Raw genomic sequence first — 26352 nt, 5'->3', positions numbered from 1 at the left:
TCTGTGATGGTGCGGGTTGGCCATCCTCGCTACCAGGGCCCACAGGGAGCCTCTTGAACCCACCACCACTGTTAACGTTTCAGAGGGATGAGCCAAGCAAATGAGGACACAACATGAAGCAAGGAGATGGTGAAACAGTGCTCAGTGCCATTATTAAAAAACAAACAAATCCAAAGAGTGTCCAAAGTGCACTGCAAAATTTTCATTAAATAAATAATCCATCCAATTGTTAGTGGAGGTTCAAATCAGAATAAATAAAGCCATTAAAACGAGGTTAAAATTGTCTTTATAAACCAGCCATCTCCTCAACTTATCTTAACCCGACCTTGTAGCCAAGGAGACAGCTATCCGACAGGAGCCACCATCCTTCTACTGGTCTGGTCCCTGCTGCTCCTATGGCTTCAACAAGGCTCCCGAATCCAGACCCAATGCTTGGGTCCCAAAAGGCCATGGCGCTCACAATGGGGCTCCCAATCTAAGCCTTCCCCAACACCTGCTGCCTTCCCGGACTTCTGTGGCAAGCTCAGCTGGAATGATCCTCCACAACAACCCCTGAGAATAGGCCACCCGATTCATTGAGGTGTTTTCCTCACAGCTACCAGCCTCCTGGTTCACTCTCTCTTGCACCTGCCCTGGCTCTTTCTCTCTCCCGTCTTCCTGCTTGCGTCTCTTTCATTTGTTTAACCCCTTTCTTTCTCCCCCCATCAATCCCTTGCGCTCTCCTTTTATATGAAGGGGAGCAGTTGCAGGTGTGATTGCCTGATTGCCATCCCAGGGCTGATAATGTAAAAGACCATCGGCACGTGCCAGCCGGCAAGGCAAGGCAACGCATGGTCAGCTGAGTGCCTCGCACCAACCCGGAGATGATCTGTCTTCTCAGACGATCGCTCTCACCTGCTCCACTCCCCAGCGTGAGCCCATTATTTATTTATTAAAAATCGGCCATCTTTTTCGGAGTCGTGGATCCATATACAACAACTTCTACGTCCACTACTTATGTGCAGCACAAAAAGATAAAAAGTGTCGCATGACACGATAAAGGCAATCCAAAGCAAACCAAGTCCCAATACCAAATCCAAGGCCAAGTCAAAACAAAGCAAAATGGTCAGAATATTCAAAACGATCACAAAGCACAGTAATGATAATCACTCACCAACTCCCAAGTCACAAGGACACTTGCAAAATTGCAATACGAGAGAAGAATCAGTCAGGGAGGATAAGGAGAGAGCAATCGTCTGTGGCCACCATTTCTTTGCTGGGGAGGTGTCTTGCTGTGGCCTCTCCAGTGTCCCTGTTGTCACTTTCACAATCACTTCTGCTTCCTAACTGCACAGATTGATATCCCTGAAGCTCCATTTATTTGGTGTCAGACTGGAATGTTTAAGTGATTCCATAATTTTTTTTTGAACAGTGTGTGTATATATATCTTTATATTATAAAAAATAAATCCTGGGAGGGAAATGAGATGTGATCTTCCTGGAAGACAATTTGACATCCTGAGAGAGACACTTTAACGTCACATGAAGACAATTTGATGTCCCGCGAGAGACACTTTAACGTCATGTGAGACAAGGCAGTGAGACCACATTTAAAACAAGTTTACGGGCATCTAACCAAGCAGTTGTTGGAATGCTTTTGGCAGACACACTTCTGGTGCACCCAGCTCTTAAAACACAGACAAGAAGAACACGCAGCTTGACAGCAGCAAGACAGCAGATGATCCAAGCGCTTCTCCTTAGCATGTGTGCAGCACTAGCAAAACGCGAGCATCAGAGACGCAAAGTGGCAAAAGGACAGCTGCTGTACAGGCTTTGAAATGAACGACGTAAAGCACGACAAACAGAAAATGCAGCTCGCCAGCAGAAACAAGACAGCAGATGATCCGACTGCAACTTCTTAGTGTGCGTTCAGCCACCTCTTCACATTGTGAGTGGCAGAGACACGAAGTGGCACAAGGACAGCTGCTGTACAGGTTTTAAAATGATCGACGTGCAGCGGAACAAAATGAACACGCAGCTCGCCAGCAGCAGCAGCAGCAAAAAGACAGCAGATGATCCGACAGCATCACCTTAACGTGTGTTCAGCAGCCCATATCCCATTTCACAACAAGAGCAGCGTTATACATCCTGCAAGAAAGATTTAACCAAGCCCAGGGCCGGAATTAAATGGCAAGTATTATTTTTAGATAAGCTTTAAAGTAAAAGTGAAAATAATGCATATGTAACAATTACCATGAAAATAACAATCTCTTTAAATTGTATATCTGGAAAACCAAACCAGGGGGTGGGCGAGCAAAGCGAGGAGCCCCCTAGTGTAAATATATAAATATATACACACACACACACATACATTTTTGATAAATTTTTTGTTTTACTTCTTGATCACCATGCTGTCACCCTCTGAGCTGAAACGCAAGCATGGATGGTCACATATGCATGTCAGAGGACCACTGTAGGAGCCATTTGCTAGTTATTTAAATTATATCAAATATTTCCTTATATATTAGTGCATAGTCTATGGGAGGCTCTTATAACCCCATAAGCTGAATTGAATTGGTACATTCTAACTATTTCTTATATCTCTGACCATTGCTTAGTCTCAGTTAGTGACCTGTCTTGCCAAGTGTAAGGCATGGAGGGCAGTTTTAAACCGTGCCTTAATGTACTTAATAGTAGGAAATGCAACGTGCTCTATTGAACGTACAGTGGCGTACATTTAGAGCATACTGAAAGCAAAGTAAAGCATCTACAAGTTTCGAAACAACTGAAGTTTCACAAGAAAAGCTAAGTTTAGAGAAGAGACATTTATTCTACTTGTTTAACAACCTTTTGTCTTTATTCTTGTGTGAATTGATTGCTTTGAATTTTCACTAAATCTTTTACAATAAACTTTTGCACTGAGAGATTTCTTTCGGGCACGCATTTGACCCATGCTTGATCCTACTTTACTCACCAGAAGCTACAACCACCTTTCATGTTTATCGGAGTAAAGTGATACCACCCCGTGACAAGAGGGGGCGCAGTTGCTACCATTCTGGTCTCTTCTGTCACCCACAGCAGCAAGAAGATTCCCACTGAGGGCAATGGAATCTGCCCCTAATGGCTGGAGGACTATAACAGAAAGAATGCCCCAGATAATGGTTTCTCAAATCAGACCTGAGTTGCAAACAGCATGGAGCCCCTAAAGATGACCCCATTGATTCCCATTAAAGACGTCACAAAGACTCCTTTTTAGTTTATTTCTGTTTCCTTCTCTATAAGGTATTTGTTTGGATGTATTTACATTTGGATTAAAAGTTGTGACCTGCTGGTACACCCACTCTTCCTCGACGTCATCCACCTAATTATAATTTTTAATACCAATATATTGTTTATGAGATGCCCATGCTATACCACATAATGCTAATAGATCAATAAACACATAAATCTAATACATAAAACAGTGTCAGCACGACAAGCCTCAAAGCATGAGGGACAGGTGTAGACAACAAAGTAATATGCATAATGCCATCTATTGTCTATTAATCCTGACATCTTCTACAGATGAAGTAGGACGTTATAAAGAGAGATGGATGTATTTACTCCTCCTCGTGCGTCTCACATTCAAGGTTTTCTCTTTCATTGCATCACCAAAACCAAACTGACCAATCAGATTGCTCTGAGGTAGTGGACACACACACACACACACACACACACTCACCCCGTAGTGTTTTATTATACAGCAGATTGCTAAGTTAACTGATTGACTAATCATTGTCAAGGTTTTGCAATGCACTAAAACTGCTCAGTGGCAAAAGCGCATTATCCAAGACACCTTGACAAAACAATTAATGAGAGAATTGTACCATGAAGCCAACTTGTGAAGGGTTCAAAGTACGTACCGTACGCTTACACACTGCACCAGCTGCATGTCTGCAAAGTTATAATATATTCTGGCAGAACATTAAACTGCATCTGAAACGGCTATAAATGAAAATGTTATGCAGGAGCCTTCCACTGTGTGAAATTCAGATGTGGCTCATATTCATATTTTAGTGGGCTCGACATTGCCTACTATCATATTTTCATTTCAGTGATAATGGGGCTATATGAAATCTGACACATACAGCCAACTAAAAGAATACAAAAAAAGGCCAAGGTAAACTGGGAACAGCAGTAGCATGGCACAGAAAATCAGACAGATACGTATTAAATAATAACTCATATTCACCTTTAACTTGACAAGTTCTTCTAAGTTCTGGATTTTATTTTTGTATTTTCGGAGCCTTTTCAATTCCTCCAGCTCACCGGCACAGCTCTTTGGGGACAGAGACCTTGAGCGCTTCACAGGTGAATCCTGGAGAATAAAACCAGGGCATGCTTGAACAAGTTTGAACAGTGTATTATGAAAAGCATGCAAAATTAAAGTACAAGTAATTGAGAATACTAATAATGAATTATAAAAATCCTGTATAGAATACCAAAGGAATAACAAGTAGAATTACCACGGTGCTACCACTAAAGGTTTCTCTGTGACTTGCTAATGAGTATATTCATTTACATTTACATTGTTTCTTTCACAATAATGATGTCCCATTAGGGAAGACTAAAGGGTTATAGATTCAGAAATGCAAGAAACCTCATTACAAAGGAGGGGAACGAGGCTCGTCTAATTGCTCTATGAGGGTCCAAGGTTACACTTGATAGGACAACTGGAAACAATTGGGAAATGATTTCCCTTTCTTTGAAATACTTAAACACATTGTAAAGCAGAAGGAACAATATGCTACAAGAATATAAATATAACAGGCAGCATTACGGATCATGTTCAAACCAGATGGTCTATAAACGTAATGAAACTTGGAAGTAGGCAGAGTTATGCTCTCAAAACTAGATAATTGTTCATGAAGCAAGTAAAGAAGATCATCAGCAACCATTAAAGGGAAAGGTTTCAGCCACTTTGTAAATGCTTTGCCTTTTATTACTAATTTAGGTAAGTGAATTATAAATCCTCGGAATACAGGCTCAGAACTCCATGTGTCATGGCCACACTTCTAAAAGGCATTTAAAGCATGACACGAATAGCATAAGAATGACACCAATGTAACCAATGGTCAAATAAAAACATTTAAAGTGTCACACAAATAGCATAATGTAAAAAATGCCCAACAAACACTTAAAGATGCCTTTGATTAAATGATCCATGAGAATGCAAGGAAAGGAAGATTGTTGCTTTTATACAAGATATACAGTGCCTTGTGAAAGTATTCATCCCCTTCAGTGTTTGTCCTTTTTGTCGCATTACAACCTGGGATTCAAATAGATTTTTGGGGGGTTAGCAACATTTGATTAATACAACATGCCTACCACTTTGAAGGTGCAAAATAGTTTTTATTGTGGTTCAAACAATAATTGACACAAAAAAAAAAATCCTGAGCATGCATAAGTATTCACCCCTGAACATCAGTACTCTGTAGACCAGGGGTGCCCACACTTTTTCGGCTTGTAAGCTACTTTTAAAATGACCAGGTCAAAATGATCTACCTACATTAAAAATTATATATGCTGAGTATACTTTATACATAAAATACAGTATATGTTGTCATACCTTGCATAACTGAATAACCTTTATGGCACAATAACAATGCAATACATTTATGGTCACTACAGTATTTGGATTTAATAATCTTCATGTGGGAAAAGGCTGACCCGCATAAATAAGTAGAGCCGAATAATGCAGTCTAGGAGCTTTTGAATTCAGTCGAGTGAAAAATGACGGCTGTCCGATTAACTGTGATTTTAGTTCCCTCTCCTTTCTCTTTCTCAGATCGCTTTTTGGAAGGACGTCAGTTTCGTAGTTTTTATGAACAGTGTGAAAGTGCCTTTCCACATTTTCCTTCTTTGGAATAGCAATGATAGATTGACAGATCAGACAAACGCACTTCGCTTGTGACATTGTGAGAAAAAAAATCCTCTTCCAGTTCCACATTCAGCCCATACCCGCCCCAAACATTTTTTTTTTAAATCCCTTCTTTAGTCGATATAAATTGGAAGGCTAACTAGATCACAGCCAGAGTTTTGCAGTAGCTCGCGCATTTGATCGTGTGTGTGCGGGATGACCAGTGTGTTAGACGAAAAGAGATCTCAGACTGGCCGCCCTGTATGTCAATCAAGTGGCAAATGCCATAGGGAGGATATATGAGAGACTAACGGTAAAAAAGAATCTTTTTTGAATGCATCTACCTGCACTACCTTTGTGATCTACCAGTCGATCTCGATCGACGCATTGGACAACCCTGCTGTAGAGCCCCCTTGTGCTATAATTCCAGCTGCACATCTCCTGGTAAATCTCTATTAGCTTAGAACACATCACCACTGAGATGTTCACCCATTCCTCAAGGCCAAACTGCTCCAACTCCTTCATGTCCAATGGGTTGCATTTGGTGTCCAGCCATCTTCAATTTATGCCAGATTCTTACTTGGATTGAGGCATTAAAAGACATTTCAATGCTTCCCTTTAACCTCCTCCAGTGCCACTTTAGCAGGATGTTTACAAATCTCTGACAGACTCAAACTGGTTTTCCTCAAGAATTGCCCTGTAGTTAGTGCCATCCACCTTTCCTTCAATCCTGACCAGTTTACCTGTCCCCACAATGTGCCACCACCTTTCGTCACAGTGGGAAGAGTGTTCTAAGGGTGATGGGAAGCATTGGGTTTGTGCCACACATGGCATTTCCCATTGTGAGAGAAAATATTCTCAATTTCTATTCTATTTATGGGGATTGTGATACAAAGCAAGGCATCAGTGAGCCCCAAACCCCAACACGAATACACTAAGAGTCCTGGGTTCAAATAACAGTGTGTTTATTACACACATTAATTAAGAAAAGTAGCAAAATATAACACAAAGTCAAAGTAAGCCCAAGATTCTCTTCTTCTCTCTCGCCACAACCACCTGCTCTCATCCAACCGAGTGTTGCCCCACGTTCTCCCAGCTCCGACTTAGCTGTTTAAGGGAGTGCGATCCCTTTTATTAAGGACCTGGGAGTACTTCTGGTGCCAGGGCCACTGCCCGATAGAAGGCATTCCGGATCACGTGAAAGTCCATTATAACAGGGAGCTTGTTTCCCTACAGCACCCTCTTGTGTCACCCAGTGACCCCAGTAGGTCTACTATGCCAGACTACATCTCCTGGCATGCCTTGCTGGGCACAATCATCCGCGGCTGCTGCCATCTAGCGGGCTGGAGGAGTAAAAAGCCCCCAGTGATATCTTCCCTTTTCAGTGGGCTGTCCGTCCATCCCTTCTGGTCTATCCTTCCGGGTTTGATCTCCTTCTCCTCCCTGGCTGGGCTGCATATTTGACTGTTAAGAGCCTTCTGTCCGGGGTAAGGAACTATCCTCTCTTCAGGCTGGGATGCCCGTCCATACCCATGTGGCTGTGATATATGTGTCTATTCAGGGTTTCACTAGGAAAATATATGTTGTTATTTGACACTAAAGTAATGAACTGGGTTTCATGTATGTTAAATACAGGGAGATTCACCTAAAGAGGCCCCAAATATTCTGCTGTAACTTCCTATAGGGTGAAGCAATTGTAGTAATTGTAGAAGTGATGTACGTGTAATTGACTGCATTACATACAATGTTGGAAGTGGTTTCCACTTTCTGCCAGACACATTTTGATGCGGCGCTCCATGTTCCTGAACGTATTAACAAGCATCTCAGGGGGAATAGCAGCAATTTCATGAGGGATGTTTTCCTTCAAATCTTCCACAGTGCAAGGCTTGTTCCGTTAGACTTTTCCTTTGAGCATACCCCAAAGGAAGAAGTCTGGTGGTGTCAGATTTGGCGACCGTGGTGGCCAAAGCCCCTTTGAAATTACCCTGTTTTGCCGAAGGAGGACTCAATTTCTGCCATGCTCCTTGCCGATGTGTGACACGTTGCTCCATCTTGCTGGAAGTAACCTTCCATTAACTCACGATCATCCAGTTGATTCTGACTTCACTTAAACGAACTGGTGACCCAATAGGTTTGCACCATGAAGACACACTGCTCAATACTGTATATACAACGATCCTGATGAGAAGTCGAGTGACTGAGTGAAGGGGCATGGGCGGGTATGCAAGTTGCAAACGGAGGTTAAACGTTGCCAATGCTGTCCAGAGCCTACCTCATCACTCCGACACAGGGGCAACCTGGCTTGTTCGAAGCTCCATATACTGAGGAGCACATTGCACGTTGTTTAGATCCTGGCGAGAGTTATTACTGAATATTCGGGGCCCCTTTAGAGTAAATCTCCCTGTAGTTTCATACTAGTTATTTTCTTTAAGTTTTAACCAAATCTGTATCTTTATAGGTGCTGATTAAACATATCATACTTACAGAATATTTCAACAGGCGGTCATTAGTGTTATATGAATGTGATGTGACTTACCGCATGTCCTGCTTTTGTTAAAGGAGCATCTTGGGAGTTTAAGGACAGGCTGTTAGTGATAGGTCAATTAATGACATCTGTAAGCAATAAAGCTGAAAATTGTTTGCAAATTAAGGGCCACCAAAAAGTCACCAGACATGACCTAACTCTTGTTTGGAATGAACTCAGCACTTTGAGATTGATTTACGGCATGGTGAAGTGTGGGGGCAAGATTTTCAAACTGTTGTACGTAGAGTGGGCACGGTGTTAACTGAGATTTCAGGACTTTAATGTTATCTGAATCAGCATAAATGCTAATAAAGAGCCCCTTTTGTTAAATTAAAATATTATGACTTATTTTCTTTAAAATCCATGATTGCCAGAACGTTCAGTTTTAGTCTCATCTGACCACAGAACCTTCTTTCAGGTGTTTGAGGAGTCCACCACATGCTGTTTGGGCAGTGATTTTGACCGTGGCATGACTGCTACTGTCAGACGGACTAGTTGAAATATTTCTGTAACTGCTGATCTCCTGGGATTTTCACACAAAGGCCAAAAAAATGGCACATTCAGAAGTACTCTGATGATACTGAGGTGTGTATAAGGAATGAGCAGGAAGGGGAGTATAGGCATCTGACTGGAGCGATAAGACCTGCCTGACTCTAAACACGGCGAAGACTAAGGAGATGATTGTGGATTTCTACAGGTCTACGTTAGCCTTTTATATATATATATATATATATATATATATATATATATATATATATATATATATATATATATATATATATATATATACACACTATATATAGTGCATCTGTAAAGAATTCACAGCGCATCACTTTTTCCACATTTTGTTATGTTACAGCCTTATTCCAAAATGGATTAAGTTCATTTTTTTCTTCAGAATTCTACAAACAACACCCCATAATGACAACGTAAAAAAAGTTTACTTGGGGTTTTTGCAAATTTATTAAAAATAAAAAAACTGAGTAATCACATGTACATAAGTATTCACAGCCTTTGCCATGAAGCTCCAAATTGAGATCAGATGCATCCTGTTTCCCCTGATCATCCTTGAGATGTTTCTGCAGCTTCATTGGAGTCCAACCTGTGGTAACTTCAGGTGATTGGACATGATTTGAAAAGGCACACACCTGTCTATAGAAGGTCCCACAGTTGACAGTTCATGTCAGAGCACAAACCAAGCATGAAGTCAAAGGAATTGTCTGTAGACCTCCGAGACAGGATTGTCTCGAGGCACAAATCTGGGGAAGGTTACAGACAAATTTCTGCTGCTTTGAAGGCCCCAATGAGCACAGTGGCCTCCATCATCCGTAAGTGGAAGAAGTTCGAAACCACCAGGGACTCTTCCTAGAGCTGGCCGGCCATCTAAGGGCCTTAGTGGTGGGGTGACCAAGAATCCGATGGTCACTCTGTCAGAGCTCCAGAGGTCCTGTGTGGAGAGAGGAGGACCTTCCAGAAGGCCAACCATCTCTGCAGCAATCCACCAATCAGGCCTGTATGGTAGAGTGGCCAGATGGAAGCCACTCCTTAATAAAAGGAACATGGCAGCCCGCCTGGAGTTTGCCAAAAGTCACCTGAGGGACTCTCAGACCATGAGAAATAAAATTCTCTGGTCTGATGAGACAAAGATTGAACTCTTTGGTGTGAATGCCAGGCGTCACGTTTGGAGGAAACCAGGCACCACTCATCACCAGGCCAATACCATCCCTACAGTGAAGCATGGTGGTGGCAGCATCATGCTGTGGGGATGTTTATCAGCGGCAGGAACTGGGAGACTAGTCAGGATAAAAGGAAAGATGACTGCAGCAACGTACAGAGACATCCTGGATGAAATCCTGCTCCAGAGCGCTCTTGACCTCAGACTGGGGCGACGGTTCATCTTTCAGCAGGACAACGACCCTAAGCACACAGCCAAGATACCAAAGGAGTGGCTTCAGGACAACTCTGTGAATGTCCTTGAGTGGCCCAGCCAGAGCCCAGACTTGAATCCGATTGAACATCTCTGGAGAGATCTTAAAATGGCTGTGCACCGACGCTTCTCATCCAACCTGATGGCGCTTGAGAGGTGCTGCAAAGAGGAATGGGCGAAACTGGGCAAGGATAGGTGTGCCAAGCTTGTGGTATCATATTCAAAAAGACTTGAGGCTGTAACTGTTGCCAAAGGTGCATCGACAAAGTATTGAGCAAAGGCTGTGAATACTTATGTACACATGATTTCTCAGTTTTTTTATTTTTAATAAATTTGCAAAAAACTCAAGTAAACTTTTTTCACGTTGTCATTATGGGGTGTTGTGTGTAGAATTCTGAGGAAAAAAATGAATTTAATCCATTTTGCAATAAGGCCTGTAACATAACAAAATGTGGAAAAAGTGATGTGCTGTGAATACTTTCCAGATGCACTGTATTTGAACAATATTTTAGCACAAAAAAAAAAATTGTTTTGCATGTTTGAAGCATATGTCTGGATAGCCGAGATGCAGATTATGAGAGTGAGATTTTGTTTATTCTTTTTGGCATGGATGTTTTTCACATCTTCTGCCATTGCATAGTATTGGTCACTATTGGCTTCTATTATATCATAAGCTTTTTCTGTGAGCAGCAATATGGTTTCGTGCCAGGAAAGAGTCCTACTGATGACATGTTTGCTTTAAGAGTGTTGATGGAGAAGTACATAGAAGGTCAGAAGGAATTGCATTGTGTGTCTGTGGACTTAGAGAACACGTATGGCAGGGTGACTACAGAAGAGTTATGGTACTGAATGAGGAAGTTGGGAGTAGCAGAGAAGTATGTGAGGGTAGTATAGGATAATGTATGAGGACAGTGTGACTCTGGTGAAGTGTAACAGCCTAGTTCAGGTGACAGTGGGATTACATCAAGGATCGGCTCTCAGCCCTTTCCTGTTTGCAACGGTGATTGACAGGTTGACAGATGAGGTCGGACAGGAGCCTCTGTGGACTATGAAGTTCACAGATGACATTGTGACTCGTAGTGAGAGTAGACAGCAGGTTGAGACAAACCTGGAGAGGTGGAGGTACGCACTGGAAAGAACGGGAATGAAAGTCATCAGGAGAAAATGGAGTACATGTGCATGAATGAGAGGGAAGGTGGTGGAAGGGTGTGACTGCAAGGAGCAGAGGTGGTGAAGGTCGACAAATTTAAATACTTGGGTTCAACAGTCCAAAGCAATGGAAAGAGAGGCAGAGAGGTGAAGAAGAGAATGCAGGCAGGGTGGATTGGGTGGAGAAGAGTGACAGGAGGGGTTTGTGATAGAAGAGAAACTACAAGAGTGAAAGAGAAGGTCTATAAAACAGCATGTTTTATGGTTTGGAGACGGTGGCACTGACAAACTGACAGGAGGCAGAGTAGAAGATGTTACGATTTTCACATGGAATAACAAAGGTAGACAGGAGTAGGTATGAGTATTTTAGAGGAATGACACAGGTAAGAACGTTTGTTGACCAAGTAAGAGAGGCTAGATTCACATGGTCTGGTCATGTGCAGAGTAGAGATGAGGGGTACATCACGAAAAGAAAGTTGAGGATGGAACCACCCGGCAAGAGGAGAAGAAAAAGGCTGAAGAAGAGGTTTATGGATGTGGTGAGGGAGAACATGAAGGCAGTTGGTTTGACAGAAAATAATTTAAAAGTCAGGGATAGATGGAGGCAGATGATCCTCTGTGGTGACTCCAAAATAGGAGAATCCGAAAGAAGAAGAAGATGATGATGATCAGAAGGATTAATGTTTTTTTTCTCTACAAATCACATGGGGTAAGTAACATTTTGGATGTAGTATCCCTTTAAAGGTAATCATTCTTCTTTGTAGAAATCTTATGGGGTTGTGTGTGGAGATTATAACAGTTGCTGTCATATGTTGTGTCTCATCTTATTTTCTTGCACCTGAGTGAAAGCATCCTATGTTTTTGTACTTTCCTGCTGCAAACAAATTTCTCTCTGGGATAATAAAGTCTGCCTAACCTAATGTAATATTAGACAACTATTTAACACTGAATACCCCTTTTTAAGATCGTTGTCTTTTCTGAGCTTCTGTATGAAAAACACCATAAAGCACTGCAGACGGCATAGTGTGGAAAAACTGCAAATTACCAAAATCTCCACATGCACAAATGAACACAAGGGTTTTCTCATGACTGAAGGAACAGCACAAGTGAGAATGGATCCACATTGGTTAGGAGAAATACATCTAGCTGGCGTGCTGCCACAGTGCTGTCAGTCAGTTGTTTAAGCAGCAGAAAGTTGGGATTTCAGGGGTCTCAGTAGATAACATCTTACGTAAGGTACACTTGCACTTATTAGTTTATTTCTATCCTAATTTTAACGTTATACTTCAGTATTTGAGGGTGGCACGGTGATGCAGTTTTAATGTCACTACCTTACAGTAAAGGAGGCCAGGGTTCGTGTCCCAGGTTCTCCATGCGTGGAGTTTCCATGTTGTCCCCATGTCGGTTATGGCTTCCTCCGGGTACTGCAGTTTCCTCCCACAGTCCAAAGACATGCAGGTGAGGTGGATTGGTAATGCTAAATTGACCCCAGTGTTTGGTTAGGGTGTGTGTGTGTGTATTCACCCTGTGATGGACTGTGATGTAATGGACCCTGTCCAGTGTTTGTTTCTGCTCTGCACCCCATGCTAGCTGGGATAGACTCCAGCCGACACAACTCTGGTCTGAATTATGCTGGTTAGAAAATGATACGACCTAAAGACATTAATGGTTTAGTCCCCTTACATTCAAGAACATATTAATGTTGTCACTTAAGGGTGTACATTGCACTCTTGCTTGGTGGATAGGCTCTAGCACCCCCCGCGGCCCTGTTCAGGGCTAAGCGGGTTAGAAAATGGCTGACTGGCTGACTGACTGATTGGCTCAGTATTTGTGTATTGTGTTTCCTCATACAAGGCATCCGGAAAGAATTCACAGAGCATCACTTTTTCCACATTTTGTTATGTTACAGCCTTATTCTAAAATGGATTCAATTCATTTTTTTCCTCAGAATTCTACACACAACACCCCATAATGACAACATGAAAAAAGTTTACTTGAGATTTTTGCAAATTTATTAAAAATAAAAAAACTGAGAAATCCCATGTACATAAGTATTCACAGCCTTTGCTCAATACTTTGTCGATGCACCTTTGGCAGCAATTCCAGCCTCAAGTCTTTTTGAATCTGATGCCACAAGCTTGGCACACCTATCCTTGGCCAGTTTCGCCCATTCCTCTTTGCAGCACCTCTCAAGCTCCATCAGGTTGGATGAGAAGCGTCGGTGCACAGCCATTTTAAGATCTCTCCAGAGATGTTCAATCGGATTCAAGTCTGGGCTCTGGCTGGGCCACTCAAGGACATTCACAGAGTTGTCCTGAAGCCACTCCTTTGATATCTTGGCTGTGTGCTTAGGGTTGTTGTCCTGCTGAAAGATGAACCGTCGCCCCAGTCTGAGGTCAAGAGCGCTCTGGAGCAGGTTTTCATCCAGGATGTCTCTGTACATTGCTGCAGTCATCTTTCCCTTTATCCTGAGTAGTCTCCCAGTTCCATCCCCACAGCATGATGCTGCCACCACCATGCTTCACTGTACGGATGGTACTGGCCTGGTGATGAGTGGTGCCTGGTTTCCTCCAAGCGTGACGCCTGGCATTCACACCAAAGAGTTCAATCTTTGTCTCATCAGACCAGAGAATTTTGTTTCTCATGGTCTGAGAGTCCTTCAGGTGCCTTTTGGCAAACTCCAGGCAGGCTGCCATGTGCCTTTTACTAAGGAGTGGCTTCCGTCTGGCCACTCTACCATACAGGCATGATTGGTGGATTGCTGCAGAGATGGTTGGTCTTCTGGAAGGTTCTCCTTTCACAGAGGACCTCTGGAGCTCTGACAGAGTGACCATTGGGTTCTTGGTCACCTCCCTGACTAAGGCCCTTCTCCCCCGATCGCTCAGTTTAGATGGCCGGCCAGCTCTAGGAAGAGTCCTGGTGATTTCAAATTTCTTCCACTTACGGATGATGGAGGCCACTGTGCTCATTGGGACCTTCAAAACAGCAGAAATTTTTCTGTAACCTTCCCCAGATTTGTGCCACGAGACAATCCTGTCTCGGAGGTCTACAAACAATTCCTTTGACTTCATGCTTGGTTTGTGCTCTGACATGAACTGTCAACTGTGGGACCTTCTATAGACAGGTGTGTGCCTTTTCAAATCATGTCCAATCAACTGAATTGACCACAGGTGGACTCCAATGAAGCTGCAGAAACATCTCAAGGATGATCAGGGAAACAGGATGCACCTGAGCTCAATTTGGAGCTTCATGGCAAAGGCTGTGAATACTTATGTACGTGTGCTTTCTCAATTTTTTCATTTTTAATAAATATGCAAAAATCTCAAGTAAACGTTTTTCACGTTGTCATTATGGGGTGTTGTGTGTAGAATTCTGAGGAAAAAAAATAATTTAATCCATTTTGGAATAAGGCTGTAAAATAACAAAATGTGGAAAAAGTGATACGCTCTGAATACTTTTGAGGATGCACTTTATATGATCCTATAGCTTGACTGCCACTTGTATAGCTCTGGTTCTAGCCTCCGTCTACTAAGCCCAGGGTTTGTAAATTAATTTGGATTAAAAGGTCTGCAGAATACATATAGGTAAATTTAAAATATGCTTTATATACTTGTAACGGGTTTGTTACTTGAGTGTCTATAAAATTTACCAATTTTACACCAATTTGAGCAAAACATCAGAGATTCTTTAATATAATCTTTTCTCTTATTATCTTTCTAGTTATTTATTTTTTTAGTTATGTATTTTTTGTATTTATTCATGGTTTATTTTGGAAAGGTATACCTCCTTATTCTGGTTACATGTGAAATACTGAAAGCACTAATTTTGAATAGGAGTTTTAGCGGATTCTCCATACCGTCCTGTGTGTCTACCTTCCTTACCGTTAACCCCGGAAAGCCACAGTGGCTGCCGGTTTTTATCTCTACCCAATATCTTAAATGACAGATCGATTACTGCTGTTGAACCATTTCTTGTCCAAGCAACACTTTTATGCTTCATTTTAGTTTTGTCTCTTGTTTGCTTAATTCCGTCTTAAACAGCGGCAGTCAGTGTTTTCAAGGGCTCCTTGTTAGCAAAAAGATGCAAATGACAAAGAAACCAGCAGTTCTCCATCTAACTTGTTTCCATTTACACCAGTGTGCATTCATCGTGAACTATCTAGTTTAATAAAATAATCAGAAGGAACCTGAAGAGTAAAAAGTAAAGGACTGAGAATTACTCATCTGTTTTAGGCTTCAACTCGTTTAAAAGAAATCTTTGGAAATTACATAAGAATTGACCTGACACGGCAACACTAACAAGCCATGAAATTAATAATTATTGCCGAAGATTGCTTTCTAATTAAGTAACTGGTATGGAATAAAAAGCTGCAGCCACCATGGCCCTCCAGGACCACAAATGTTACCCACCTCAATCTAAAGTATTTACAAATATAACATTTAACCTGAGGACACTAGGAACCAGGAGTATCTTCAGTGGGCTTGTGGTAGGTATTTAAGGCCAGGTGGTAGGGTTTGGAGAAACGATTGGGCATTGCAGGTAAAATATTGAACTGAGGAATTCTCAGCTGTAAATAACTGGTACATGGTAGTCTGTTCTCTTATTTATTTATTTTTTTTATTTTTGTAGGGAGATACATAATTTTGTAAATTTTTTTAAGGCAAACTGCAGCACCTCACAGTTTCAGACCAAGGAGCTAAAAGCCATAACACATATGCTTCAGAAGAGGTCATCTACTTGAAGCTAAGCATTTTCAGGCCCGGCCAGTGCTTGGATGGGAGACCATCTGGGAAAAGCTTGGGTTGTTGCTGGAAGAGGTGTTGGAGAGACCAGCAGGGGGCACTTACCACGTGGTCCGAATGTGGATCCCAATGCCCCAGTGCAGTGATGGGGACACTGGGCTGTAAAAATGGCACCATTCTTCGGATGAGTTGTGTGGTAATTAAAGATCTCTGGGCATCTCTTGAAAAATGTAGGGTTTATCCCAATGATCTGGCTGAATTGCCCAACACCCCCATGGCCTGGTCATTCTGGCTCTAATCATCTCTCTAACTGGTTATCTCTTTCTTTCACCATTTCACCACCTAATAGCTTACATGTGGTGAGCGCACTGGCACAATAATGGCTGCCGTCACATGATCCAGGTGGATGCTACACATCGGTAGTGGTGGAAATGGTTCCCCTGCTTTGAGTAGCGAGAAAAATAAATATAAATGTAATTATTTATTTAATGTTTTTAGGTTTGAGAGGGACTTGTGTAGACTTTGATTGATTTTTAGGAGGTCCCTTTCCTTCACTCAATTATGGGTGACATAGCTGTTTTCCAATTTGATGCCCTAGTTACCCGCTGAGGTGACAAAATCACAAACATGACACAGCTATATCATCACTGGTGGCTTTAGAACTCGCATCATTAGTTCAATGGAGGACACCAGTCTGGGGTTTCAATTGATTGTAGTATAAAAGCACCTGAATGTGGAAGGGACAACTTGTGGGGAGTCAGTATGGTGGGCTAACCTACACAATGAAGACAAAAGAACACAACAAGCAACTCAGTGAAAAGCACACGTCGGGGGGATGGTGTCAAGAAATTATCCAAACTACCATATATCACTGTAATAAGTGTATATGTTTAATATGTCACTGTGCTCTGTACAAATATTTTATAAACCTACTTTTCTTTCTACTCACATGCACAGCTAGTACAAAACCAGATTTAGCACAGGGGCTCATCATTTAGAACTGCTAGATAGATGGTTCACCGACAAAAGCGCGATAGACATATGCGCCCCGACAAAAACGAGACCAACAAATGAGCACCGACAAAATCGCCACGACAAAATCGCGAGAGAGGCCAAGAGAGTGGGACGCCCTTGCTGCAATTCTTCCTACATATGCAGGGTGTGATCTTAAGGACTATCTGCGTGCCGTGCTGATCGCATGCGGTGTCTCATAATATTGACTTCTAAAATAAACATTATTATAAATGCTTTAAACTAGTAATTCATATTTAATAAAACGTTTGCGATTTTGTCGGCACACATTTGTCTATCACGCAAATGACGGGTCACAAGATAGATACAGACAGACAGACAGATGCTTTATTAATCCCAAGGGGAAATTCACATAATCCAGCAGCAGTATACCGATACAAAAAACAATATTAAAGAGTAATAAAAATGAAGCTACTCCTCTGTCTGGAGATGACACTGTTCAGTGGGTGCAGTGGATTCTTCATGATTGACAGGAGTTGGCTTAGTGCCCATCACTCTGCTACAGATGTTGAACTGTCCAGCTTTATTCCTACAATGGAGCCTGTTTTCTTAACAAGTTTGTCCAGACGCGAGACGTCCCTCTTCTTTATGCTGCCTCCCCAGCACACCATCGCGTAGAAGAGGGCACTCGCCATAACCGTCTGGTAGAACATCTGCAGCATCTTATTGCAGATGTTGAAGGACACTAACTTTCTAAGAAAGTATAGTTGTCTCTGTTCTCTCTTGCACAGAGCATCAGTATTGGCAGTCCAGTCCAATTTGTCATCCAGCTGCACTCCCAGATATTTATAGGTCTGTACCCTCTGCACACAGTCTCCTCTGATGATCACGGGGTCCATGAGGGGCCTGGGCCTCCTAAAATCCACCACCTCTAGGCAAGTATTAGAAGAGAAGACAGGGACAACTGCAAAATGGGCATTGTGTACTATATTTGTGTGTCAAAGTCAGCATGAAACTGTATCCTTTTTGCCTTGTTTGGAATGGCATGATTCACCTAAGTGGGGGCCTGCACATGAAGAAAGAGTATAAAGCCTTGGAACATTGCCCGGCACACCTTTGAAGCCGACGGACGGATGGGAGATAACGTCATCCATTCCTGAAAATCCATCCAATGCAGCGACAAAAATGGCAGACTCTACACATCGGGCCCCCACTCCTGAACTGGGTTCTTGTCATGGCTTCCTTCATCTGTTAATGGAGCATAAACTGTCATTAAAGAAAGCTTAGTTATTTCTCCTATGTGATTTCTTACCGCCGTACCACTAAGGAAGGGCTACCGCCTTTTAATATCATATCTATATAGATTCAGGTTATGTAACACACCGCAATTACTAAAGAACTCATTCCAACAAGGGAGTTAGCACCCCCTGCTGGATACAATCACGTTAAATCAATCAATAAGAAATGGAAAACAAATGTCACAGCCGAAAACCTGCCTAGAGCACTCTACAAAAACTGCATGATCATGCAAAACTATGAGTGCTGGATTCCACGAAAGGTGCTTCCACACTTTTCACACTGTAAACTTTCAGGTGAACTGAACATATCAATAAACGTCCCGTGGGTGGGTGGGTTGTGAACCTCTTTCATTGTGCAGAAGTATTTTTCATTCCCTAGGGGAAAAAAATGATGTTGATGTGCATTTTCCGGAAATATTAACTGGAAGACTAGTTGAAAGTTGTGTGCTGCTAATTTTATTGCGTACATTAATGTGCTTCAATTTCATGACAGTAGATGTACCAGGTCATTTTTCATTTAACTGTAAGATGTTGAGCATTTATTCTCCAGTAGCCAAAATGTGAATGTAATCTCAGTTTAGTTTATATGAAATCACATGTCCACTGTGTTAACTCTTGTACATGTTTGTTATTGACATTTATTTTGGAATGCTTGATTATGTGTGCATTTGACGGATGTCCCACCTGCATGCATGTAATTTCAGGACGTTTGATTGGTTTTCTCACAAGGCACTGCTGTTCGTTTCTTGCCACCTCTGCAAGTGTGCTGATTGGCCAGATTACAAGTAAACTTAAAGCAAATGCTGTCTAATTGCAGGCACAACAGTCTCTGTCACTGAATCGTTTAATGCAAATGATCCTGCATCTTGGAAGACGATTTATTTTACAGTATGACAAGGAACCCAAATTTAAAGGTGAAGCTACATAGGAAGGCTTAAAAACAACAATGTTAGTGTTCTGGAGTGGCAAAGTCAAGAGTCCAGATCGTGATCCAATTAAGAATTTGTGGCTGGACTTGAAAAAAGATGTTCACCTCACTCAATTGCTAAATAAAAGAAAAATATTTGGTGTGGAAAATGGCAGTGTGCAGATGTACAAAGATGATAGGGAGAAAGAAAAGAGAGAGACCTGTGTGCACAAGGCCATCATGGCTGCCAAAGTTGCACCTACTAAATACTGATTTTTAGAAGAGTGAATATGCATGCGGTCAATTATTTTGTGTTTCTGTTTGTAAATACTTCACACACCTTTGCAGATATTGGTATTCTCTAAAGCATTAGGGAGCCTCTTTCTGTTGATCAGTGTTAAAAGTCAAAACTAAATCCATTGTGGTTCAATGTGCAATAACAATAAAATGTGAAAACCTCCAAGGTGGTGAATATTTTTATAGGCACTGTAGATTGGTGCCGGATGCTATCACTCGTCAAGGTGGATAAAGTAAACTGAAATAAAGAACGAGGAGAAGTAGCTCGGCATCTTCTGGTGTTCTTCAAACAGTCCAAAATGCATTAGACTCTCATGACCACAAACTCAGGCCTAAGGTGCTGAAAGGACACTGGGATGTCAAGCGTGAGATACTTTTGTCACATGAACACCGAATGGACCAACAAGTCAGATATAGCATTAGTCTGAGATTTCTATAAATTCTCAGCTATTTCATTGGTAAAAACTCAAGGGAGTATAAGAAGTCATTGAACGTCTGCGGTTACCGCTCAGACATATGTTTTCTGCATAATGAACATTGCTGTCATTAAGTGTAATTTACAACACAAACAAACCTGGCATCCATGACATCTGTCACACACAGCATTAAATAGTCCAAAAGAATGGCTGGCCAATCCTGCTATAAAACAGGCTGGTGTACGGTGGTCTGGAAAAGTATTCAATCCCCTTGAAAGTCATCCTAATTTCCTGCATGACAGGAGATTTGTACGCATATTTATCCATTCAATATTTTTAATGTTGACTCTAATGCTGTAACAATACATTTCCAAAGTCAAAATAAACCATTTTCGGTAGATATTTAACTTAAGAAGAAAAACTAAAAAGTTAGTGTTTGCATAAGTATTTAAAGCTCTGTGCTATGGAGGCTCCAGTTTGACATAAATGACAAACAGATCACAAACAACGTGACACATTTGACAGTCACAATTAAACATAATGAGGTCCTACTTATGAGTCCTTTCTGTCTCTCTGGATATAAAAAGCCCACTTTGTAAGGGCCATAATCCTTGTAGGACAACCACTGTGAAAATGAAGACAGAGCAGCATTCTGCGGATGTGAGAAACAAAGCCATTGAAATGCATAGGGCAGAAAAATGGCTACAAGAAAATATCAAAGAGTTTCACTGTCTCATCAAGAACTGCTGGATCCATCAGAAGGTTCATCACAGCACCGAGACTCCTTCAAAAGTAAACATAAGAGAGAGTCCTCGACTGGTGAAAGAGGCTACTAAAAATCCAACCGTCCCTCTCAGAAGTGTAAGGTGCAGGGGTCCACAGTTTCAAGAGCTTTCCATAAAACAGGCCCCCCACGGGAGAAGAGGAAGAAAGAAGCCATTCCTTAAGAAGTTCCACATAAAAGCATGTATGTTATTTGTTGGAAAGCATGAGAAAGACCCAGTTAAAGTGTGGGAGAAAGTTTTATGGTCAGACCAGACTTTAAATAAGTACTATATGTGTGGCATAAAACTAACACTGCCCATGCCTCAAGAAACACCAAACCGACAGTGAAATATGGTGGTGGCAGCATTAGGCTTTTCATGTGCTGGGACTGGGAATCTTGTCAGAGCTGAAGGGACAATGGATGAACACAAATACCGCACAGTACTGGAGGAGAACTTGGTTCGGTCTGCTATGAACCTACGGCTCGGGAAAAGATTCATCTTTCAATGTCACGATGACCCTCAGCATAAGGCCAAAGCGACACTGGAATGGCTCAGAAACAGAAAGGTGAATGCTTAGGAATGTCAAGTCAAATCCTTAATGATCTTAACGCTATGAATCTGTGGTAGGATTTGAAAGCTGCTGACCAGAGGAACCATCCCACCAATTCTGCCAAGAAGAACGGGGAAGAGTCCCTCCTGAGCAAACAACATTTATTTATATAGCACATTTTCATACAAATAATGTAGCTCAAAGTGCTTTACATGATGAAGAAAAGAGAAATAAAAGACAAAGTAAGAATTAGAATAAGACAACACTAATTAACATAGAATAAGAGTAAGGTCCGATGGCCAGGGAGGACAGGAAAAACAAACCAAAAAAAAAAAACTCCAGACGGCTGGAGAGAAAAAACAAAATCTGTAGGGGTTCCAGGCCACGAGACCACCAAGCCCCCTCTGGGCATTCTACCTAACATAAAAGTTCTACAGGGTGCAGCAGAAATAACTCCCACATTTTGAAAAATCACTGTGGGGTCCATAATGCAGGTAGAGAAGTGCGGTCTGTTCCGTTAGGTGAGGTACATAATAAAGTTTTCAGTTGTCACCATGCCGTGGTAGGGTGAGCATCGAGGCTTTTTAGTGGAGGCTTTTGTCAAAAATAGCAAATCTGTAGCTGCGACGCAGAGGGTGTTTCACACGTGGTTCGGTTTACGTGCTAATGAAAGTGTTCCAGACCGGAAAACGATTTTGCTCTGAGTTCAAAGAGTAAGGGTAACAGGAGGTTTTCAAACATCGTCCTTGGTCCTTGGACCAACTAAAGAAGGCTATTCAAGAAGAAATTGAGGGAATTTCGCCCGACATGCTAGTGAGAGTGATGGAAAACTTCCAATAACGGTTCCAAATGTGTATCAGCTGTCAAGGCCACCATTTGGACGATATAATTTTTAAAACTTAAAGTAAAAAAAAATTTTTATATCGACATTTGGGAAATAAAGTTTTTGGTGATACTTTGTAGCATTTTTTTTCAATCCCCCTTTGAAACGTGGGAGTTATTTCTGCTGCACCCTGTACAAAGTGCAGAACTGGGACATACTTAACATGCCCCAAAAGAATGAAGGCTGTGACTGTAGTAAAATGATTCTCAACAAAGTTTTAATGTGTAGAGCTTGAATACTTATGCAAACTCTCACTTTGTAGTTTGTCTTGTACAGTTAAGTATCTAAAGAAAATGATTTATTTTGACATTGGAAATATATTGTGACAGCATAAGAGTTCACAGTACAAATACTGAATGGATAAACTTGTGTGAAAATATTTTGTCATGCAGAAAATTAAGAAGGGGGATTGAATACTTCTGCACACCACTGTAAGTGAAGCGCAACACCTTGTTTAGTGTGTACATTTATTTATAAATTTTATATACATTTTGACAGGGCCACATTCCTAAAGACTTGGAATTAACTCTTACAATTGTGTAACAAAAGGAATAATAAGACATGGAATTTAATAAAATTTCCCCATGAGTTTAGTGCCTTAAAAGGGTAAAAAAATATTCCGATTTTGTAGATATCACATACGTCCAAGAAAAAAGGTGAAGGTTTATAAACACTAGAATGTGTAAACGATGGTACAGTGAAGGTGTCTTTAACGTATTTTTTTTTTTAATACTGTTGCACTTACATGGCTTCTTTGGCTGATTGATATGGTGGTGTGGAGTTACACTGATTCAAATAGTGAACGTTGTGATTTGACTTACTTGTATACATGAGTATAGTAGTAGGCCATTACAAATATAGTGAGAAGTCAAACAAAATGGCACTTTTACTGGCCAACTAGGAAGATTACAATATGCAAGGTTTCAAGGCAGCTCAGGCCCCTTCTTCAGGACAGTTGTAGCACAATAACTGGAAATCCTTCTGTTTATACAGACATTAAGAGAGATCATACAGTGTGTCCTGGCGAGGGGAGTTGTAAAAGGCTTACCAGACATGCACTGGTGTACCACAAGGACTAGTGCTGGGTCCTCTACTGTTCTCTCTGTACACCACCTTGCTGGGCTCCATCGTCCAATCCCATGGGTTCTCTTATCAGTGCTATACCGATGATACACAGCTATACCCGTCGTACCCTCCAGAGGACAATACAGTATCAGCTAGAGTCTCTACATGTCTTACTGATATCTTAGCTTGGATAAAGAACCACCATCTACAGCTCAGCCTGTCAAAAACCATGCTTCTTGTGATCCCAGCCAGCCAGTCTGCTCATCTCCCCAACTCTGTACAGCTTGACTCACTGTCGCTATCACCTTCCAAGTCAGTATGCAACCTTGGGGTGGTAACTGATGAGCAACTATCTTTTTTTTCTGACCACATTTCTACTGTTTCTCGTTCATGCAGGTTCACACTCTACAACAATTGCAAGATGAGACCCCCTTATCTGGCAGAGTATGCAGTACAACTTCTGGTCTAGGCTTTGGTCTTGTCGCGTCTGGACTACTGCAACTTGCTTCTGACAGGAGTACCCGCATGTGCCATCAAGCCGCTGCAGATGATCCAGAATGCAGCGTCCCATCTTGTATTTAACCAGCTGAAATGGGCACATATCACTCCTCTCTTCAGGTCGCTGCACTGGCTCCCTGTAGCAGCACACATTAAGTTCAAATCCCTGATGCTAGCACCTACAGAGTAGTCAGTGGGTCAGCATCTGAGTATATGGATACACTGGTGAAGTGCTAGACATCTTCTTGCCCACTCAGTCCTGCTGGGGAAACAGCGTCTGGTGGTGCCATCATTAAGTGGCATCAAGTCTCAATCCAGACTCTGTTTTGTGTGTAGTTCCAAGATGGTGGAAAGGGTTGCCCACTTCCATCCATACTGCTGAATCACTCAATGTATTTAAGAAACGACTGAAGACCCAACTGTTCTGTGAATATCTGTCTACTTGATAAAGAAAAAAAAAAACTTTACGATATTTCATATTCTTCTTCATATAATTGCTTGTTTGATTGTAATCTATTATTGTGAATGTAAGAGTTATTACATCTTTTCACTTGTGATAATCGACTTTTGTTACCCATCCTGCTATACTTCTTGAACAAACAGACCCTAACCTAATGTTACTCGATTGTTTACATCTTTTGTAAGTCACTTTGGATAAAAGCGTCTTTAAAGCAAATAAATGTAAATGTAGATGTAAACATCATTTGAAAACCTTTAAGTGAGACGACGATTTACATCTCTGTGACTGATCTAGTCGATGTGATAATAGATCCACACTGTAAGGAAAACTTACCAAAAAAGGTCAAAAGACTTTGTTGGACAGTTGTCTTATCAAACGATTTTGACTATACATTGTTCTCCTCTCCTGCTAAATGAATCTTGGGTTGGGGAGGTCTGTTAATTTTTGACATTGAAGATGACCAACTTAAAGGATTTCAAATGCTTTTTCTCACCAAGATTATACATAAACATAAGGAACTCTAGTTTTTGTTATACAACTTGCCTGAAGAAGGGGCCTGAGCTTCCTCGAAAGCCTGCATATTGTACTTGGTTCAGTAAGCCAATAAAAGGGGTCATTCTGCTTCACTTCTTATTGTATACATAGGCCAATTCTTATTTTCCAAAACGTTCTATTGCATGAACCAATGTATATATGCAATATATTAAATTAATAAGAAATAAAATCAGCATCTGATTTTGATTTAAAAAAAAAAAGTGTAATATAACAAAGAATAACAAATTTATGTTCACAAAGTCAAACATTGAGGGGGTACAATATATGCATATATAGTGGATTCAGAAAATATTCAGACCCCTTCACTTTTTACATATTTTGTCATCTTCTGGCCTTCTGCTAAAATCCCCCCCATCAAGTAACACTCAATTATCCTGAATTATTTTGAAATGTTTGCATATTTCTTAAAAATAAAAAACTGAAATATCCAACTGAAATAGGTGTTTAGACCCTTTGCTATGACATTTTAAATTCGGAAGAGGTGTATCACATTCTGTTGATCACCAATGAGAAGTTTATGCATCATGTTTGGAGTCCACTTGTGATCAGTTTCTTTGACATTATTAAGTAAGGCAAACAGCTGTCTACAGAAAGTCCCACAGTTGAATAAGAAAATTAAGCCGTGAGGTTGAAGGACGTGCCTGCACAGCTTAGAGACAGGGCTGTGTCAAGGAACCGATCAGGGAAAGGCTACAAAATCATTTTTGCAGCATTGAAGATTCCCAAAAACACTGTGTCCTCCATAAATCTTAAATGGAAGAAGCTGGAAACAACCACAACCCACCTGACCCAATAAAGAGAAAATGTGGGAGGAGGGCCTTGGGAACAGACATGAACAAGAAATCAGTGTTGACTCTGGGTGAGCTCCACTTAGCCTATAGTATATGTAGAGATGGGAGAATAGCTAAGAAGGACAACTATTACTGCAATACTCTGCTTATCTGGGCTTTATGGCAGATGTTTCCTTTCTTTTTAGGTATTTTGGTGTGTATTCAGACCATAGAGTGTGCATGTGTGTGTGTGTGTGTGTGTGTGTGTATATATTTCATATATATATATATATATATATATATATATATATATATATATATATATATATATACTGCTCAAAAGAATTAAAGGAACACTTTTTAATCAGAGTATAGCATAAAGTCAATGAAACTTATGGGATATTAATCTGGTCAGTTAAGTAGCAGAGGGGGTTGTTAATCAGTTTCAGCTGCTGTGGTGTTAATGAAATTAACAACAGATGCACTAGAGGGGCAACAATGAGATGACCCCAAAACAGGAATGGTTTAACAGGTGGAGGCCACTGACATTTTTCCCTCCTCATCTTTTCTGACTGTTTCTTCACTAGTTTTGCATTTGGCTACAGTCAGTGTCACTACTGGTAGCATGAGGCGATACCTGGACCCTACAGAGGTTGCACAGGTAGTCCAACTTCTCCAGGATGGCACATCAATAC

At 41.3% G+C, this 26352-nt stretch overlaps 1 protein-coding gene across 1 annotated transcript in view; it reads right to left on the bottom strand.

Moving 5' to 3' along the window:
- The window catches only part of cntln (centlein, centrosomal protein), a 503405-nt gene that overhangs the window by 254938 nt on the left and 222115 nt on the right, over positions 1–26352 (bottom strand). The window contains exon 11 of the mRNA XM_039758210.1: positions 4210–4335. Within this exon, the coding sequence (XP_039614144.1) occupies positions 4210–4335 (126 nt within the window). The remainder of the gene's footprint in view (positions 1–4209; positions 4336–26352) is intronic.

This window comes from Polypterus senegalus, chromosome 7 (assembly GCF_016835505.1).
Source record: "Polypterus senegalus isolate Bchr_013 chromosome 7, ASM1683550v1, whole genome shotgun sequence".
Taxonomy (NCBI): Eukaryota; Metazoa; Chordata; class Cladistia; order Polypteriformes; family Polypteridae; genus Polypterus; species Polypterus senegalus.
Note: the sequence above shows the minus strand (reverse complement) of the source record. Positions and strands in the feature narration are given on the sequence as shown.